Source organism: Lethenteron reissneri, chromosome 36 (assembly GCF_015708825.2).
Source record: "Lethenteron reissneri isolate LAM-NWPU_2019-01 chromosome 36, ASM1570882v1, whole genome shotgun sequence".
NCBI lineage: Eukaryota > Metazoa > Chordata > Hyperoartia > Petromyzontiformes > Petromyzontidae > Lethenteron > Lethenteron reissneri.
The window spans coordinates 6,080,672-6,100,276 of record NC_083814.1 but is presented as its reverse complement, the minus strand read 5'-3'; the positions used below and the strand labels follow the sequence as shown (position 1 = coordinate 6,100,276).

The following is a 19,605-nucleotide window of genomic DNA, read 5'->3' as shown; positions in this document are numbered from 1 at the left end:
TCTTGCCATTCGCAAGAACAGAATAAGAGGTGGCCGAGGTGGCTCAGAGCAGCCATCCACAATGCAACTGCTCAGGTGTCATTAGTTTGATGACCTAAGGCCATTAGATTAACTCCGTCCGATGTCCAACGTTTTGATCCACATGCTGAGAGCTTCATGCCAAACAGCAAGCGGTACAATGAAACACACACACACACACGCACGTCGAGTAGCAATAAGGCACTAACCACGAAGACCACGCGCAGGAGCATCCTATTGAACTTGGTTTTGCACTTCATAATATGTTGGAAAGTGTGATCCCTACTGTGTAAAGGATAAAAAAGGGCGCGTGAAGAATTTCTCAGAAGACCTGACTAAAAATTCTCGTCCGCAGGCGTTCTTTGACACTCAGGGTTGCACCGCACGGCTGTACAAGATTTCCAAATGGAATCTTATTTTCACGACACGTTGCCAATTGCGTAATTAGAGGTGGTCCAGGAGAAAACAAAAAAGACAAAAAAAGAATGGAGCGCTTGTTTTAATTAGGTCCATCTGCATTTCCTCCCCGCAACCCTAACAGTCAACAACAGTTTTTATGATCGGAATAAATCACAGCCTTTATGCGATGCTTTCATGTGCCCGCGCGAGATTTTATGCATTGAACATCAAATTCATAAACACGAGTGATCGTTCCTTCACATCAAACAACCGTGTCGCGTGCGCACATATCAAGCGAGGAACACGCAGTTGCTGTATTTCCAGGCGTGATTTAGTGGCCAATGTTTTGCATTGACAACTGCACTGAGTCACACACATTTTCTATTGCATGTTATTCTAGTTAGTCACCATGTTTTATGGAGCACTAGAGATTTTCATTTTATCGTAACGTATTATTTCCAGATTAAGTGCAGCAGGCAATAGAATACGCTTGTGACTCATTCTAGATAACGCGGCTACGAGAATTGGTTCCATGTATCCCAGTAATGTGTAACAACTACAAGTGGCATTACAACATGCGCAGATTAATACCCAATGACAATATGTCTGTGTGTGCGTGTGTCTCTCTCTCTATTTTGAGAGAGAGAGAAAAAAACCGAGTGTAACAAGTGACATTACAAAATGCGCAGATTAATACCCAATGACAATATGTCTGTGTGCGTGTGTCTCTCTCTCTCTATTTTGAGAGAGAGAGAAAAAAAACGAATGTAAATGAAATTGATATAACTTTGGCTGAAATAATACAATTGTGGGGTGGAACCAGAGGGACAGCGGTTCATGCAACAGGCCATGAAGTGGGAAAATCCAAGTTTGATTGCCAGCCATGGCTCAATATCAGTCGTGATTGTTAATGTGATGGCGCGTTGAGTGGCAGACTTGTGCCAAAAAAAACATTTACTTGACATTTGAACCACTCCCGAGCGCTCTCCCCCCTCTCCCCTTCGCCAACTTGTAACGACCATCATGGTGAAGTATGGTCAAACAAACCCCCCCCCTTCCCGTCACTGACGCAGGGTGCCATGGCATTCGTTCACCAGTAGATTGACAGGAGGCCGTACATGATATACTTATACTGATATAAAATTGTCCAATTTTCTGCCGTTTGTCAATCATTAGTGTGGCGGCCATAACGGGTGTGGGGGGCGGTGTTTATGTTATATTTCTTATTTTTATTAATATTTTAAAAATAATTAACTATTTGTACAGCAGAATAGTGTCATGGGATGAGAGGAGTCGATGAGAAGCATTGGTAGCGCATGCTGGACAATGACGACGCGTGAAATGAACGATGACGAAAGTGACAATGAGTGGGTGCATGATGGACGAGTGTGACGAAACGTTGCGGGGAAGTTGGGAAGAGGAGTGGTGGAGTTAGCGATGGGGAAGGGAGATTGAGTAAGCGAGTGATAGTGAGTGAGTTTTAAGGGACGAACGAAAAGTGGATAGTGAGGCCGATTGTTGGACGTGTAGGGGCAAGTGTGTTCCAGTGTGAGAGAAAGGAGGGATCGTGATTGGGCACAGGGAGGAGGTGGGACACAGAGACAGCTGGGATTGTGAACGGAGAGTGCGAGAAGGAGCGTGGAGTGAAGCGAGAGGATACTTTGGGGCAAGACCGTGGAGAGATTTATAAACTCGGGTGAGGAATTAGAAAAGGCAACGGTAGTAGATGTGTAGCCAACGTGGCTGGATTAGGAGAGTTTGATGTCTGGGAGTGGTTTAAATACGTAGGCGGGGATTCTTCTTCTTTCATTTGGCATTTTGAAAGGCAACAGTTTTTATTTTTTCTTAATGATCATCATAAATGAATGCAAAGGTTCCTTATCCAGTCCAATGGTGTGGTTGACGCAGTGTGGATTTCAGCGATACCGCCAGGATGTGCATGGATGGAGCATTCATCGGTGATGTTCTTGATGGTGTGGACTTCTCCACAGTTACAGTTGGACGATTCTTTGATATTCCATTTATTGAACGTGCACGCGCATCTGCCGTGTCGTGTTCGAGCGCGGTTCAGCGTGGTCCATAGTCGTCGTGGAAGAGAGAATCCCGGTACTTCCACCGTCGGATCGTGAATCATGTTTTTGTTTGCCCTGTCCAGAGCCCCCCGTGATTCAGACCACCGAGTGGCGGTGTCATTAAATTTGGCTGCTAGAGCGGAGGCGCTCATCCAGAACGGTTTCCTGGATTTTAGCCTTGGGCGGCGTGGGGGTTCCTTTAGATCTTGACGGAGCGGCAGAGTGAAGTTTTTCATGATCTTGTTGTTGTACTCCCGTGTCGTCGCATCATCGCGTCGGATGTTGGCCGGAGCGATATTCGCCAGCACAGGAAGCCACGGGAGTGGAGTAGACTTTACGGAACCGCTGCTGATACGAAGCGTGTTGCTAATTTCGGCGTCGACAAGGTTCGCGTGAGGGCTTGCACCCCACACCAGGGCACGGTACTCGACAGTGGAGTGAACAGGGGCCTGCGTCGATATCTTCAACGTGCTGGCATCGCTTCCCCAGGTTGTTCCTGCAAGTTTCTGAATAATATTCACTCGTGCTTTCGTTTTGCCTTTAGCTTGTTTGAGGTGGTGATGGTAGTTAAGCGTCCGATCCAGGATAACTCCTAGATACCGAGGGTGTTCATCATGCCTTAGCTTCCCTCCGAGTGAGTATGAGGGAGTTGCAGTAATCTAGTCGTGTGAGTAATAGGGAGTGAATTATACATTTTATGGCCGTAATTGAGCTGAGAGGACAGACTCTGCAAATTTTGTGTGAGGTTTAGCCATACTTCATCACTTTCACCGGACCCGCCACTGACCAGCGTGGTGAGGTTTGGTCAAACAACCCCCAAGACCTGCACGGCGTGGGGAGGCCCTCGTCCAGCAGACAGCGTATCGACAAACTCGTGCCGCACCACACCGCACGCGTGATCACGTGCGCGCGTGCCATCGCCCGCCCTGTGACGCGCTGCACCGCCGCCCCTGTCTCGCGCGCAGGTGCTCTCCGAATGCGTCCCCCAGCTGCTCCCTCTCCTGAGGATGGCCGAGCACAGCGACATCGCCTTCACTCTGCTGGGAGAGCTGGCCGAGAGGGCGCCCGCCCTGCTCGTCACATCACTCGCCGTCGCCGGAGCAGCTGCGTCGTCAGCAGCCGCCGCAGCAGCACCAGCAGAAGCACCAGCGGTGGCAGCAGCAGCAGCAGCGGCAGGAGCGGCAGCAGCAGCCGAGAGGGGCCCGGCACTCCCGGAGAATCCCTCGGCCGACCCGCCTCGCGGTGCTTCGGGGGACACCGTCAGGGCTGCCGGAGGCTGCGTAGGTGGCGATGGAGCCGAGGGAGCGGACGTGGAGGGACGGGGGCTCGACAGGGCCCTGCGCGAGGTGCTGCAGGCCTCCGCGTGGTTTCCCGCACGCACGGGGCAGGCGGCAAGGGTCCTTGGGGTCATCGGGCGAACGCACCAGGTACGGATTTTCTCACGAATGTTTCTTTTTTACTTAAATATTTTGGGGTATTTTTCCCCCCCCCCCACAAATGTTGTTCCGATTGTCACGAGACAATAATTTGGATCACTCCCGGAGCAGCGCAACCCTTACCTTCGTGTTAAAGAACGGCACATGAAAGTGGATTTTGCAGGGCTACCTCTGAATTTATTATGTTTTTTCATTTGCACAGCAGAGGGAAAGCACTTTCCCACCCACCCTGCATATGAGAGTAATGTTCATCACACGATGTGCGTTGGCAGACGTGTGTGAGCGTATGCATGCATGCGTGGCCTTATGCACATTTTGTGTATTAGGGAAGGTGTGGTTCATGTGCTACGCAATAATCCTCACAATCCAGATGCAATTATAACAATTGGTATCTGAACCCAACTGGGCATCCATTGCATCAACTCAGCCTAAAACAAGTACCCGCTGCAGATAACGGTGGCCATGATTGGTCCTAGCCACAACAGGGCCTCTTTATCCATGTCTTTTGTAAAATAGATACTCGCGAACATCACTCGGCCCGAAAATCCATAAAGCTGAATGTGCACATGAATACATACATACACGACCGGTTGTTCATGCGTCTATTTGTTCATTAGGAGCGTGCGGTGTGCATTTGAATGCTGTTGGCTCACAGAATGAAGCGAAACTAAACCAAGCAATATTTTTACGAAACTATTTTTATTTTAACAGGTAAGGCCCACTTGGGCTATGTAGCTATTTCACAGAAGCGACCTGGCCACAAATGATAGCTCAACGAAGTAGCTAATCGTGTGGACATTGCTTGCAGCCAAGTACTCATGTTTCTAAATGTGGAAGGAAAAACCGGGGACCCAGAGAAAAATGAACGTGACCACAGGGTGAACACGCAAACTCCAAATCAGAGGTCGCAAAAGGGTTTTGATTCCTTACCCGTACCCGTACCCGGCCGCACCAAGGTCGCAAACGGGTACCCGTACCCATACCTTGCCGGGTACGGGTAGCCGGGTATCGGGTAGGGTACGGGTATCGGGTACCCGGTTGCGACCTCTGCTCCAAATATACGAGATCAGACCCACGATCTCCTGTATACAAGGCGAGGTAGTTGAGATCTCGCCACCGTGGCGTTAACATAATGAGTGCCGGGAGCACCTCGGGTGCTCTCACCGTCTAAGGAAGGAAGCACGTGACATTCCATTCGTTATCATTCCTCTCGCCGGCTTGCTTTAGTGGAAACACCTATGGTGGCTACGTACGGTGCGATAGAAGTTCAACATTCATACATACATAATCCATTGTGCACAATACTCTATCGCACATGTGGCTGTTCGTGCATGTGTAAGTAATACATATGTGTAATTCACAGGAGCCTCTGTCCCTTGGGAAGCAGAAACTAGAGCACTGGTCCTGCAAACAAAGAATGCCCTTTAAAGTAGGTTCGGTCAGAGCCGGAACTGAGTGAAGTATTCCACACATCTCAGTGGGACCGAGTACATTACAGGGGGCGTCGTGATAATTTACCGCGGGGGGTGATCATAATTGCCGACGAATGGTGACGTGACCCAGGGCTGCCCGCGCTGTCAGGGCGCACGGCGCGATTGGACTCGGGACAAATACGGCGCAGTCACGGGGGCCTCACGTTTTCAATCAATTTTTTTTCGAAACACGATAAGTACTTTTTTTTGTTCACCCCCCGCGAGCGTGACTCAGGCACGGGGCAGCCTACGCGCTGCGCTCGGCGGGGATCGTTGTAATCTCTTGCGCGCGCGGGCCTCACACGCCCACACAGCGGCCGCCACCGCCGCTGTGTGGGCGTGTGAGGCAACGGATTCACTTAGCAGGGTTTGGGAAGCGGGGAGGCTTCGCAGGCAGTTCACAGGGCAACAATGCGAGTGACCCCCAATTCCATTGCTGGCCTTTTCGCACGAAGTCGATGGCGTAGCCGTCGGGTGTGTCGGCAACGGCGGCGGGTGGACCCACGGGCCAGATGGGGGCTCGCCTGCCGGTCTGCGGAGAAGGGGGCACATCGTTCACCGCGGGCATTCCCTCGTTTATTCACGAACTTGCTGTCCGCGATTTTGGCTATCCGCGAATCGCATCTGGAACTCTACGCGAATGCATCGAGAGAGAAAGAGAGATGGGATGAAGTGATAAAATAAAGTGATCAGATAAAGTGATGAGAGAGAAAGATTATTTATGGTTCTTCTTGGTTCTTTCGGTAAAGTCACGTAGAAGGGAAATAATAAAATAAAAAAATAAAAAATAATAAAATCGTTATTATTTTATTATTTCCCTTCTATGTGACTTTACCGAAAGAACCAAGAAGATGAATCCCTGGAGTCACAAAAGCTTTAAATCGAAACTTATTTATGTATTTATTTAATGTTATTCATTAAAAATACGTTTTTGTCGGCCAATGTCATTATCCATGAAATTTGCTATTCACAAGCATCTCTGGAATGTATCCGTCACGAATAACGAGGGGATACTGAACTATTATTTTTTATTTTAGCAGGTAAGGCCCACTTACCTATATAGCTTTTTTTTCAGAAGCAACCTGGCCACAAATGATAGGTCAGCAAAGTGGCTTATCATGCGGAAATGTATAGCAGTCAAATACTCGAAATGCATGTTTCTAAATGTGGAGGGAAAACCCGAAGGGCCCGGAGAAAAATCCACACAACCAAACTCCAATATACAGGTGTCAGGGTCAGGATCGAACCCACGACCTCCTGTATACCAAGCGAGGTAGTTAACATCTAACCACCGTGGCACCCAGCAGGATTGGACAAGGGGGGCCCCAATTTAATTTCGTGCACCAGTGCCCATGCCAACCATCCTACACCACTGGCACAGAAGTACCGTACAATAATGGAGTTTGCTTCAATGCCCTCTGTTATCCACCACTGACAACTGTTTTCGTGCATGGTGGTCACCCCCTTTTGCGATCTGATGAGATGTGGTAAATTCCGGGTGACATGGTCATAGGCTGTATTAACATATGTGTGGGTGAATTCTCGTGTTTGTATATACATGTCAAGCACATTATCCTGTAGTACCCATTTCTACGAAGCCTCATTAGACCAAATATTGACTCCTGAATTCCTTTCACCCGTGGTGTTGCTTTAAACTCCAGTTGTTCCACAAATCTGGCATTGTACCGAGTCGCAAAAAGCGTTGGACAATGTCAAGCCCAAGGGTTGTGGGGAGGGCTTCTCAGTTCGAGTTCACCGAAAACAATGGCGCTGAATGCGTGACTCAGAGTCTGGGAGAATAAGGCTTGGTCCTTGGAGGGAGGTGCACAGTTCAAAGATGACTGGTTCACGAAGAAAATTCTCTCCATTGCTGCCTCAGCTGGACGGTGGTGGTGGGGGGGAGGGAAGTGGAGAGGGCTACGTGGCCACAGTGTTGGTTACTGCCACGGTTTGAACTGTGGACACCTATGCGATCATATGTGTCCCCTTTTGGGTTGGCACCTGCGACGGTATGAATGCAATTCAATATCCGTCGCAGTATTTCGTTGCCTCTGTGGTCGCGTGGGCGAGAGCTGGCCTTCAAACAAAAGCAACCTGACATCTCGATTTAAAGCTTTCGTGACTGCAGGGATTCATCTTCTTGGTTCTTTCGGTAAAGTCACGTAGAATGGAAATAATAATGCTCTTGCTTGTCGTTCGACGGCGGCCGGAGGTAAAGGGACCCTCCTCACCTCCTCCCCCCCCTCCGCGTGAAAAAAGCGGAACCCTTTTCGTTGCCGCAAGGACGCACAGGCGAGCGCGCTGGCCATGGCTGTCCCGGTGACACGGATGTGTAAAACTCATTCTGCGTTTCGATTTAAAGCTTTCGTGACTGCAGGGATTCATCTTCTTGGTTCTTTCGGTAAAGTCACGTAGAATGGAAAAAAATAATAATAAAATAATAAAACATAATAAAATAATTCTCACGACGTTTCGGCCACAACGCAAGCAGCCGTCCTCAGGTGGAGAACAGGTCTGTCGAGAAGACTGCGGCTTGCGTTGTGGCCGAAACGTGGTGAGAATTATTTTTATTATGCTTTATTTTTTATTATTTTATTATTTCCATTCTACGTGACTTTACCGAAAGAACCAAGAAGATGAACCTGACATCTGTGAAAAATATGGTATGACTGTAAAATATAGCTTCACAGCTCATCGGATTCCTCGAGTATGAATACATATTCTGATTCTGAAACTGAAAAATAACACTCGTGGCGATTGAATTTGGATACTTGTGGACGATGCTAAGAATGCTGCGGCAGAAAACAGTAAGTGACTCGGCATACGTAGAGTGCGATAGAAAGTGTGGTGGATGCAATCGGGTTGAGGGGGTCGCGACGAGTGGGACACTGTGTCCGTGGTCGAGGGGGCCGGTTAGCGAAGGCGGGCGTCACAGCATCAACCCGCGATCGACGACCAAAAGGAAGGCCCAAAGCCGGACGATACCGTCACGTGAGACCAGACCCCGGAGGTTGGGCTGTCGACTTTGTTACCTGTGAGGGATTTAGATGAAGAAACAATTCAAAGATTAAGTGTGTTGGCATCCACAGCATTGGCTACGATGGCCTCTTGGCTTTATTGAACCGTTCAGATGAATTATTATCTCTTAGAAGTTCTGGTTGTGTTTTTGATTTTATGCCGAGAAAAAATCCTGGTGTGAATTAAATACAATTAAAGACACATTTTATAAGCGAAGGATGGACGGTACTTAGTTGGTGTTCAGAGGCCCAAACATTCAACACAATTATGCAGAATTGCTACATTGATAAGGTACATCAATACGCATGTTTTAAATGATAGCATTGGGTGCAGATATCCCACTGAGGAAAGCCAAATGTTTATGTTTTTAGGGCCAAGGTTAGGTCAAAAGTTTCAGGATATGTAGGTTTATTTTGACCAGACCAAGACCTCCTGAAAGAGTTATTATTGAAACTAGTTTTACAATTTTATGAGCACTCGGTCATAGCAGAAATATGAATTCAACAAGTATAAAGATTTTTACACATCAAGAATAATTACATTATATCATAATAAAAAAATATATTCAAATGAAACTCACTCATTGTCATTTATGAATCTCAGCGTAATACATAAACATATTTCCATGTACCCATTAAACAAAAGGTGATTTCTTCATCAATAATAAAAAAAAAATTGTAATGGTTTGCATTCATAAATCATGGCTCCACAAATCAACAACTTTCACGTATCAAAACCAAACAAAAGCTCTCTTAATCAACCAAAAAACTCCCCTTCATATTAAAACTCATTAGTTAGCATCACAGTTTCTCTGAAGTTCAGGAACGTCTTTTTGGAGGCTTCCATCTTTGTCTCCGTCGGCTCGGAGACCTTGGTTTCAATTACAGGAGTGAGTGAATCCATGTGGCGTGCCGTCGTTTGCAAGTAATTGGCAGCAGCACGTATTTACAGGGCGCACAAATGTGTCTCTGTAGTCGACGGCTACAACTCCAGATGTAACCAATGTCGCGTGGGTTGTACGTCACTGCAGTGTGAATTTTCTATGGAGAACACCCGAATGCAAGGCAGGCAGTAGCCTCTGTGGGTAACGTCTGGCATCTATTAGGGAGCTGTCAATTGCTGTATTGTTATTCACATTTTTTGTTCTTTATTGCAGGAGCATGATTAAATGTGTTCCTTACAATAACAGAGCACAATACGGAATCTTCCAGAAGCGACGTGGAATGTTCTTGAGAAAATAGAATAAGGTGTTTGCCACAGAATATTGTTCGATATTTTTTCAAGGATATATTACCATTTGTCTTTCAGTTGTCACAGATTTTGTTTATAATGTCTTGGGAATTTTCAGGGGAAGCTCATGACGAATTTGGATTTTCCCAAATTTTACTTATATTTAGGAATCACATTAGGCCATTACATTTGTTTTGTTAAAATGTCTATCATTACTACATCTGCTACAAGTTTGCTATTTTTTTATGTTTTTAGTTACAATCATGAGTCATTTATGATTGCATGAGGAAAGTCTCACTACCGTGTCAAGACTTATTCAACAGGGTTATAATACTGGTAGGAACCTCCTGGTTACACCAGCCCACAGGGAATTATTGTGTCCGTCCGTCGTGCATCCAAAAATGGGAGGGGTGGGGCTGGGTGGAGAGGGGAGGGTGGGGAGGGGCTGGGTGGGGAGAGTGGGGAGTTGCTGGGTGGGGAGGGGAGGGGCTGGGTGGGGAGGGTGGGGCTGGGTGGGGGGTGGGAGGTGTGGGGCTGGGTGGAGAGGGGAGGGTGGGGAGGGGCTGGGTGGGGAGGGTGGGGAAGGGCTGGGTGGGGAGGGGAGGGTGGGGAGGGGCTGGGTGGGGAGGGTGGGGCTGGGTGGGGGGTGGGAGGGGTGGGGCTGGGTGGGGAGGGGCTGGTCACCCCGTGGTGCCCTTATAAAACTCAACGTTTCACCTACTCACGCCGGCTTGTTCCCACCCTCACAGTTGGCCATATTTGCGGAATACACCACGCCGCCGTTGACCCTGGCCATTGACCGATCAATCCAACGTTCCTACCAGCTCCCTCTGCAGGAATGTGTTTTACAATCAGAATTAGAATATTTATTTATATTGGAGGAATCCGATGAGCTATAAAGCTCATTTTCACAGATGTCCAGTAGCAACGTTTGTCAAATTCCTGTTTACTAACACTCATTTTGACACGTGATAGATAACACATTATCATAAATATAGTAAGCACATGTATGTATGTACGTTAAACTTCTTTGGCGCCGTTCGCAGCCAACCGTGGTAATCGGAGGTAAGGGGGAAATAACAGCAAACTGAACACAAATAGCGGGTCACGTGAGTGAATAATGGTCATTGATCCTCAAAGATGGGTTCATGAACCCGCTTGCTGCTGTCCTGTCTTCTGGCCATCTCTCAGCAGATATGGGAGACTTCACAGAAATGCGATGTGATCCACTGCATGATAACAGCCGATCATAATTAGTAAATAATCATCATAACGACAAAAACAGCCACCGCCGTTCACCATTGAGTAGCGGTGATGTCACCACGGTGCTTGTGCCAGGCCAGGTGTACTTTGAGGCCACGTGAAGTGTCGAAGGCTCGCTGACAGGAGGTTGTGGAACAGAGCCAGAAGTCGTGGGTTGGCTGACTGAGATGACTGGCAGATGCACCAACTGTGCTCCCCACTATGCCAACTTACTACTGAACACTCACATTGTCATTTATATACAAATGAATAACGTTAAGTTATAGCTTTAATAAAACACAAATACATTATGGCCTAATCTATTTAAAACCTTTTTTATAACAAAATAATTAGCATTGAATTTCCCCAATTTAACAAACTACCCCAAAAACGAATTTCGTGGGCTAATACAAACCCTAAAATTAAACACATTTAAAAATAACATTTAACACATTTTTCAATACATTCCAGCAAGAATGATGAATTTCCAGATGCTCGAAGGAACGTTGTTATGCATAGCAGGCTTATACGTAATGCACTTGTTAACTTCCCAATGAAAAGTAAACGCTGAAAGAATGCAATAGACCCACTGAATATTTTATTTTAATTCTCTTTCTCCAATTTTTTTTTTACATTAATTGCTTGCTCATACAAACGAGGCTGAAACAAAAACAAGCCTCAGTCGAGCGATGTTACCGCACTGCGCTCTGGGGGGCCCTGCCACCTATGCGATAATACCCGTTTATTCTATAATTGAAGCTTTCGTGACTGCAAGGATACATCCTTTTTGGTTTTTTCGGTAAAGTCACGTAGGTAAAAAAAGAAAACAAATAAATTAAATCACGACGTTTCGGAGGCAACACAAGCTTCCGTCTTCAGGTGAAACCGTGTTGCCTCCGAAACGTCGTGATTTCATTTATTTGTTTTCTTTTTTAACCTACGTGACTTTACCGAAAAAACCAAAGAGTATAAATACCCGTTTAGTTTCTAATCGCAAAAGTAAACTCGGCGAAAATGCGGCAATTTATTTAACATGATTAATTTTAGTTTTACAATACATGGTTAAGAAGCATAATAACCCTGCTGAAGACATCGCTAAAAAACAGTTGAGAATGATGCTATTAAAGGCAGCGAGAGATTATTTTATTTAATTCACGTGGAATATGTTTTGAGTTCTATGAGGCATTTACACTTTGTCCCATGTGCTGTGCAACGGACCTTGAGTAGCCCGTGACTTCACAGACATAGTCCATTGTGCACCAGTACGGTGGGCCAAACCCGAAAATTATACAAAGTTAACATTCAGAAAAAAATTGGTTTATTCTCTAAATGCTTTACATAATTTTTCTCCTCTTGGTAAAACTGCCACTTTGCATTAACGGGGAGATGGATGATGATGGTCATAGCACCCTTGAGTATTCTGCGAAGAATCTTAAATAAAATTACATTTAGTTCTGATAAGATTCCAGGGTGTATTTCTTCACTATGCATTGCTCTGTAAATAGCAGTCTGCTAGCATTTACAGAGGCCTGCATTTGGGGACGGGGTGGGGGTGGGCATAACGGCCATCTGGTATACATGGAAATTTCCACTTTCTTCTGGAAATTCTCTTTCGTATTTGTAAATTCACCTTTTCACGTCAATCCATCATGGGGCCCCCGGTGGCGAAGCAGTGCGTACGGCTCACACTTGTTACACCCCCGGGTCACAGATTTGAGCTCTCGACTTAGCCAAGAGCGAAGAGAAGACATGGATCAAGCCTTCGTATGGCTTATATTTACCATCCGAGACTGGGATTGATCTCCGACATCTGAATAGCAGGATCGTCCTGACAAAAACGACTCAGTGAAGCTTTCCTGCGTATCCACAGAGCACTCCTTTTCGAATGTCTGCCACCACCCGATCCTATTCGACTTTGAAAGCCAAGCAGGTTTGAGCCTGCACGGCGAGTGGCTTGCACGGCTTGCCCACCGTGTGTTTAACAGGTCGCTTAAGAGCTGCGGTGTTATCTGGTGGGGAGAAGGGGCAGTGCAGCAAAATCCGCGGTTGTACTCTACTTATTCGTTCCCGTGTCTGTGTGTCCCTTTTTTTTTATTACACGCTTTTATTTAACTCACTCTGTCTGTTGTATCCTCAAATCTTGTAACTAAATTTTTACCCACTTCCCAATCTGGTATCGACTGCAAACTTGGTATACTTATGTCATACTGATGTCAATGCTATATTCTATCATAAAAATTAAAATAAACATTTTAAACATTATTTTTATATGGTATGTTCGGCTTGGGTCTAATTGTCCACGGTAAACTGATGTTGGCTGTAATTGGCCACGGCCACTTACGTGATGGCAAGCCTCGAGGCCACTTCCTGGAGTCGTGGTGTTCTGCCATTACTAGTACGGTACATTTTATGAAAGTTTGTTTAAAAAAAGTTTTTGTTAAATATTACTTATTTTTTTACCGACCGGCCTGGTCAAGTTTGGTCAAATGATCCCCACGTCACGACAACGTGGGAGGGGGTGAGGGGGGGGGGAGACCCACATCCATGAGCATCGACATTTGATTTAAAACTGGCTCTTATTTTTTGAACACGTGTTCAGCAGTGGATTGGCACAAACAGCTGTACTCGTACATACGTTGTTCACAGTACTTTATCTTTCCTTATAAAAAAAAATTTTGTCCGTCGTCGCACAACGCGTTGAGATAATGTAGCAGGTTGAGGTCACTTGTATCGAGGGAGTGTTGTCCATTACTTCAAATGAGTAACTGGGTTAATAGTGTATACTTATAACGATAAATAAGTGGCATGACCTGGGTCTTTATACCCACGACGCAAGAAATCCCTTGCAAATTGCAAATGTCAACGTTTTGTTTGCTGTCCCTTCGCTATGGAGTGTCAGCGTAAGAGATTGCGAATGGTGGCCCAGAAGCATGACTTGTATAGAAGTAGGTACAGTATCTTGATTTGAAGCTTTCGTGACTGCAGGAATCCATACTCTTTTGTTATTTCGGTAAAGTCACGTGGGTAGAAAAAAATAATGAAAAAAATAATGATTATAATTATTTTTATTTTATTTTATTATTATTATTTTTATTTGATTTTTCTACCTACGTGATTTTACCGAAAGAACCAAAGAGTATAGGTACAGTATCTTTTATCATTATGAAATAAGGTCGAAATGCCGTATCGTATTGGATAATTGCATCGGTAGAGGTAATACGTAAGAAGATGAAGGTACAGGACTGCAATGTTTTGCGTCAGCGACTGTTGGCAGAAGAGCCTTCACTAGAGGGAGCTCTAGAGAGCCCCTCTAGAGTGCATTTGGCCTACTCTTCCATACCGGCCAGACGTCTTGGAAGTGGTCGGAATACCCAGGGGCGCAAGTATTTATTTCACCGGGGATTTGCAAGATACGGACGTGGGCCCCCATCCTTTCCTCCTACTCACTTTACTGAAAGAGTTACGGATGTTTTTTTTTATCCCGTTTACAATAATATGTAGGCTGTAAGTATATATAATTATCATGTTATTTAAAATAAAATGTCTTAACATTTTGTTACTGATATTCTTGTTTCTCTCGGTAAAGTCACGTAGAAGGGAAATAATAAAATAATAAAAATAAAACAAAATTCTCACGACGTTTCGATTGCAACACAAGCAATCGTCATCAGGTGTGAATCATCAGGTGTGAAAACCTGATGATGATTGCTTGTGTTGCAATGGAAACGTCGTGAGAATTTTATTGTTTTATTTGTATTATTTTATTATATCCCTTCTACGTGACTTTACCGAAAGAACCAAGAATAAGAATCCCTGCAGTCACGAAAGCTTTAAATCGACATTTTGTTACTCCTGTTGATTCGGGGCCCCCTTGTGTCCGACTGGTCCCCTATGCGTCGCATTCGCTGAATGCCCCACTGTTGCGTCTCTTCGACTACTCACACTTCACCCTACCACACACAACCTGCCACTCGAATAGCCGAGCTGTTACACATCTCTACTGCTTGGGTGGACAGAGGTGGCGGAAGGGAATTAAGAGACTTGCGCGATCGTTTCAGCTGCCGCGCCTGGAGATCAATACTGTATGTCTGCCTCTGCATCGCAAGCCCGGTAGGCTAACCGCTACAAAACACGGCAGCAGCAATCATAGGGCATAGTTAGGTGGCCTTTAAGCCAATTGAGATATTCAGCTTAACACGTAGACTTTCGAAAACCAATATCATCCATAATACAGGTTATTTTTTTGGGTTAGATCGCGTAAATATAAATGTGTCGTTAAACCAGCCACAGCCAACTAGGAAGGTTTGTCATGTAGAGAGAACATGCCAATTCGTTACTAGTACAGCACACCGGTGTGTTGGAGAGCCAAGCTACAACATTTATAATCTGAGTACGACGTTTCGCCAGTAATTACAACCGGCATCATCAGGCGGCAGCCAGATTGTTGTGGATTTGCTCTCTAACGAATGGCATGTTCTCTCTACATGACAAACCTTACTAATTGGCTGAGTCAGGTGGTAGCGGGTTTAATGACACATTTATATTGACGCGATATAACCCAACAAGAAACCTGTATTATCAATTCAGATATTATCGTCACTTCGTTTCTCGTTATGTTGCAGGTGAATTCAGTAAATGAACACATTGCAATCGCGTGTGTTTAACTAAAGCGAAACACACAGACCCACGTGTTTATCTACAAAAGACACATACAGTGTAATCGGTACTGTGTTGGCCAAACAAACCCAATCCTGAAAAATTATCTGCAAATCAACTTAATTTGGATTTGTACACAGCAACACCATTGCCCCCCTGCTGCAAAAACTTGGCAGGACCCTCTTGAAAGAGTCCTGAGACTCAGCGAGGTTTTTCCTGGCTAAGCAAGCGTAGTAGTAGTAGTCGTGGTAATATTAATTGACATGTTATTTGTTGAATACCCTACATTGTCCACACTCTGCCGAAGACACTCCATCCCAGAGATTGTACGAAGTTTTACTTCCCTACAAAACATGTTTACGCACTCGGGAATATCCCGAGGATCATAAAATTAAAATTGATGACGGAAGATTGGAAAACACTCTTTTGTGATCTCAGCGCTGCGCATGTGCAAATGTTTAGGGGGTGTGACACATGCTGCGCTGTTATAGGCCGAATGAATAGTCCACGGGTATCCATGCTCAACATATGCCTACAGCAGGATCGATCACGAATGGGATTGTGGGTCATCCGGTGAAATGCATGTTGCTGTTGTGCCCAACCGATTGTTACGAGCTGCCCTTTTCTTTTCGTCCCTTGAGCTTTGTCTTGTTGATGTCCACAGCCCATTCGGGCGTGTGACAATCTTATTGTGAAAATTCGGTCTCAGTTCCTATGATCACTGTTTCATTGCTTTTATGGCTTTATTTTGGTGATTTTCGAAAAGTTTTTTGGTTTGGCCAAGTTTGTTTGTTGTAGTACAGAGTAAGACTGATGGCCTTAATCTAAGTTGTCTTGTGGTTGTTGTTGTTGTTGTTTGACTTGCATCCCACTGGGATATTTGCACAGGGTTGGTGTACGGTGATTTTTTCTGCAATATTTTGCTGTGTTTTCTTGTATTATCTGTTTGCACTTAGTTACTTTAAGATGTTTTCTTGTTCATGTTTTTGCTTTTTGTTTGTTGCGGTTGCACCCGATTCAAGAGCCGAATGACTCACAGGGCTATACCTAATAAATGAACTTTGAACTTTGAATCTGCAAGGCAATGTTTGAGTACATGTCTGACATGTCTGCGGTTGACTGAGGACAGAGTGATAATAATGTTCAGGATTCAGCTGAGGATATTCTCATGACATCCCATCAGCTGCTGAAAGGTGCATGAGTCTGGCAAGGTGTCGTTGTGAAATTGTGTGTGAGCGCTGTGTTGAATTCTAGTGTGATTTAAAAATTTCAGCTCGTTCTGGGACAGCGATGTTTGTGTTTCATCGAATGTGACTGGATTGACAGCTGTTGAGAAGACAAATTGGAGATGGTGTACTCTACAAATAATCCGAGCGTTTGGGATGTGTTTCTTCTCAGTTTGAATCCTTGTCAGTACAAAACTTTACCCATGACTCCCCATTGATATAAAAACATACAATCTACATCATTGGCTATTTATTTATTTCTTATTTTTGATGTCCACATTAATGCTGACGTAGAGCACGTGTAACACGGTAGAATTTAAACTCGCTGCAACATCAACATGAGACCTCAGGGTCACCAACAGCAGAACCACCAAGCGACCGACACGATAGATCAAGCGATGTCGTGTCAATTATTCAGACAATTCATGTCCAAAGACGAGCGAAGGCAAGGTTGCCACTTGAAGTGTACACGGCAAACCCGCGCCGTGGTGTGCGTCAGGCTACCATATCCTCTGCTCGTGGCGAGATTGCCCTCCCTCATTTTAGGACATTAAAACGTGAACGAAACTAAGAGATTATTCTTCTTGGTTCTTTTGGTAAAGTCACGTAGAAGGGAAATAATAAAATAATAAAAATAAAACATAGTAAAATAAATTATTTTATTATGTTTTATTTAAAATAATAAAAATAAAACATAATCAAATAAGTTATTTAATTATGTTTTATTTTTATTATTTTATTATGTTTTATTTTTATTATTTTATTATTTCCCTTCTACGTGACTTTACCGAAAGAACCAAGAAGATGAATCCCTGTAGTCACGAAAGCTTTAAATCGAAATTTAAGAGATTATTTTTTTCATTTAAAATTAAATCTATATATTTCAGCGGTCCAATCTTGATTTGAAGTTTTCGTGACTGCAGGAATCCATACTCTTTGGTGCTTTCGGTAAAGTCACGTAGGTAAAAAATAAAATAAATTAAATCACGACGTTTTCGGGCGCAACACAAGCATTTGTCATCAGGTGGGAAAGCATGGTTTGCTGCTGATGCAGATTGTTTTAAAAAGGTTTGAAATGGGTGTAGCCCATGGGTCATAAAGAAGTGGCTGGGTCTAGTGATGTTAATGTGAGAAATTAACATGTAACTGGGAACAGAAGTAGCTATGATAATGTGAGAGATTAGCATGATGTTAATGTGAGAAATTAGCATTTAACTGGGCACGGAAGTGGCCATGTTAATGTGAGAGATTAGCATGAAATAACAGCTGACATAGGCATGTTGGATGGAAACATCACAGTTAGTTAAGACTTTGCCTGGTTAATAACGGTCCGACAAAAAAAATATCTCGGCTCTCCGCATAGAAAATGTTTGTTGTTGTTTGACTTGCATCCCACTGGGATTTTTGCACACAGTGTCGGTGTACGGTAATTTTTTCTGCAATATTTTGCTGTCTTTTCTTGGATTTTCTGTTTGCACTTAGTCACTTGTTCATGTTTTTGTTTGTTTGTTTGTTGCGGTTGCACCCGATTCAAGAGCCGAATGGCTCACAGGTCCTACACCTAATAAATGAACTTTGAACTTCTGTGCCACGCAGGACAGGGCGCGCCAGTGCCTGAACCACATGGTGTCCCTGCTGTCCAGCACGGAGCACACGTCACACCACGCCCTCCTGCTGGAGATCAAGAGCATCACCGACAAGTTCGGCCTCCTGCGCATCCACGGCCGCGAGGTCTACCGCATGAGCAACGGCTACGCGGCCATCGCCTCGCTGCTCGCCGGACAACTCGAGAGGGGCGCCCCTGAGGCGGACAGGTGGGCAGGGCTTCATCTTCTTGGTTCGTTCGGTAAAGTCACGTAGAAGGGAAATGATAAAATAATAAAAACAGGGGCGGTTTCTTCATTAGGGCAATTGGGCGACGCACCACCAATGTCATTGAACCACAGAGTCACGCTAGCCGTCACTGCAGCCTCTGGATATAGTCCAATCAGCGTCATGTCACGTTCTGTGGAGTACCGCCTCTTTTTGGGCGATTTCACTCTGGCTGAGAATCGCCCCGAGTGGCCCCATAGACTTACATTGAAAGATGTTTTTTTTCGACCGGGGTGCGCTCCAATGCATTCTCTATGGCTTCCGGGAGGGCTCGCCCTAACGTGATTACGTCATCATACGTGCTAACGTCATCATACGTAAGCACGTTTCATCCAACAATATAATTTATCGCCACCGAGTGGAATCTTTAATAAAATAAACTTGAGTGGTTTGTTTTAATAGTGAGTATAGAAACAAACAAGATGTATTGTAAGAGTCACTTTATTTTTCATTAATATTAAAGAAGTGAAGTTGCCTTTACATGCTTAAGCTGTTAATTTATCCATTGCATGGGTGGACCTTATCCTTATCAATCATCCAGACATTTGCCCCCCTGAGAGATTTTGCAGGAGCCGCCACTGAATAAAAATAAAACATAATAAAATACATTTATTACGAAGGGAAATAATAAAATAATAAAAATAAAACATAATAAAATTAATTTATTGTGAAGGGAAATAATAAAATAATAAAAATAAAACAAGACATTTATTTTATCATGTTTTATTTTTTATTATTTTATTATTTCCCTTCATAATACAATAATAAAATAAAATAAAACATAATACATTTTTTATTATGTTTTATTTATTTTATTTTATTATTTACCTTCATAATACATTTATTTTATTATGTTGTATTTTTATTTTTTTATTATTTCCCTTCTACGTGACTTTACCGAAAGAACCAAGAAGATAATAAAAATAAAACAATACAATTAATTTATAATGTTTTATTTTTATTA

General features: G+C 44.3%; 1 protein-coding gene across 6 annotated transcripts in view; it reads left to right on the top strand.

Annotated features, from left to right (window-relative positions):
* The window catches only part of VEPH1 (ventricular zone expressed PH domain containing 1), a 202,212-nt gene that overhangs the window by 136,944 nt on the left and 45,663 nt on the right, over positions 1–19,605 (top strand). For all 6 annotated transcript variants that reach the window (XM_061565944.1, XM_061565947.1, XM_061565945.1 and 3 more), the window contains 2 exons: positions 3,455–3,916; positions 18,366–18,583. In XM_061565944.1, the coding sequence (XP_061421928.1) occupies positions 3,455–3,916; positions 18,366–18,583 (680 nt within the window). The remainder of the gene's footprint in view (positions 1–3,454; positions 3,917–18,365; positions 18,584–19,605) is intronic.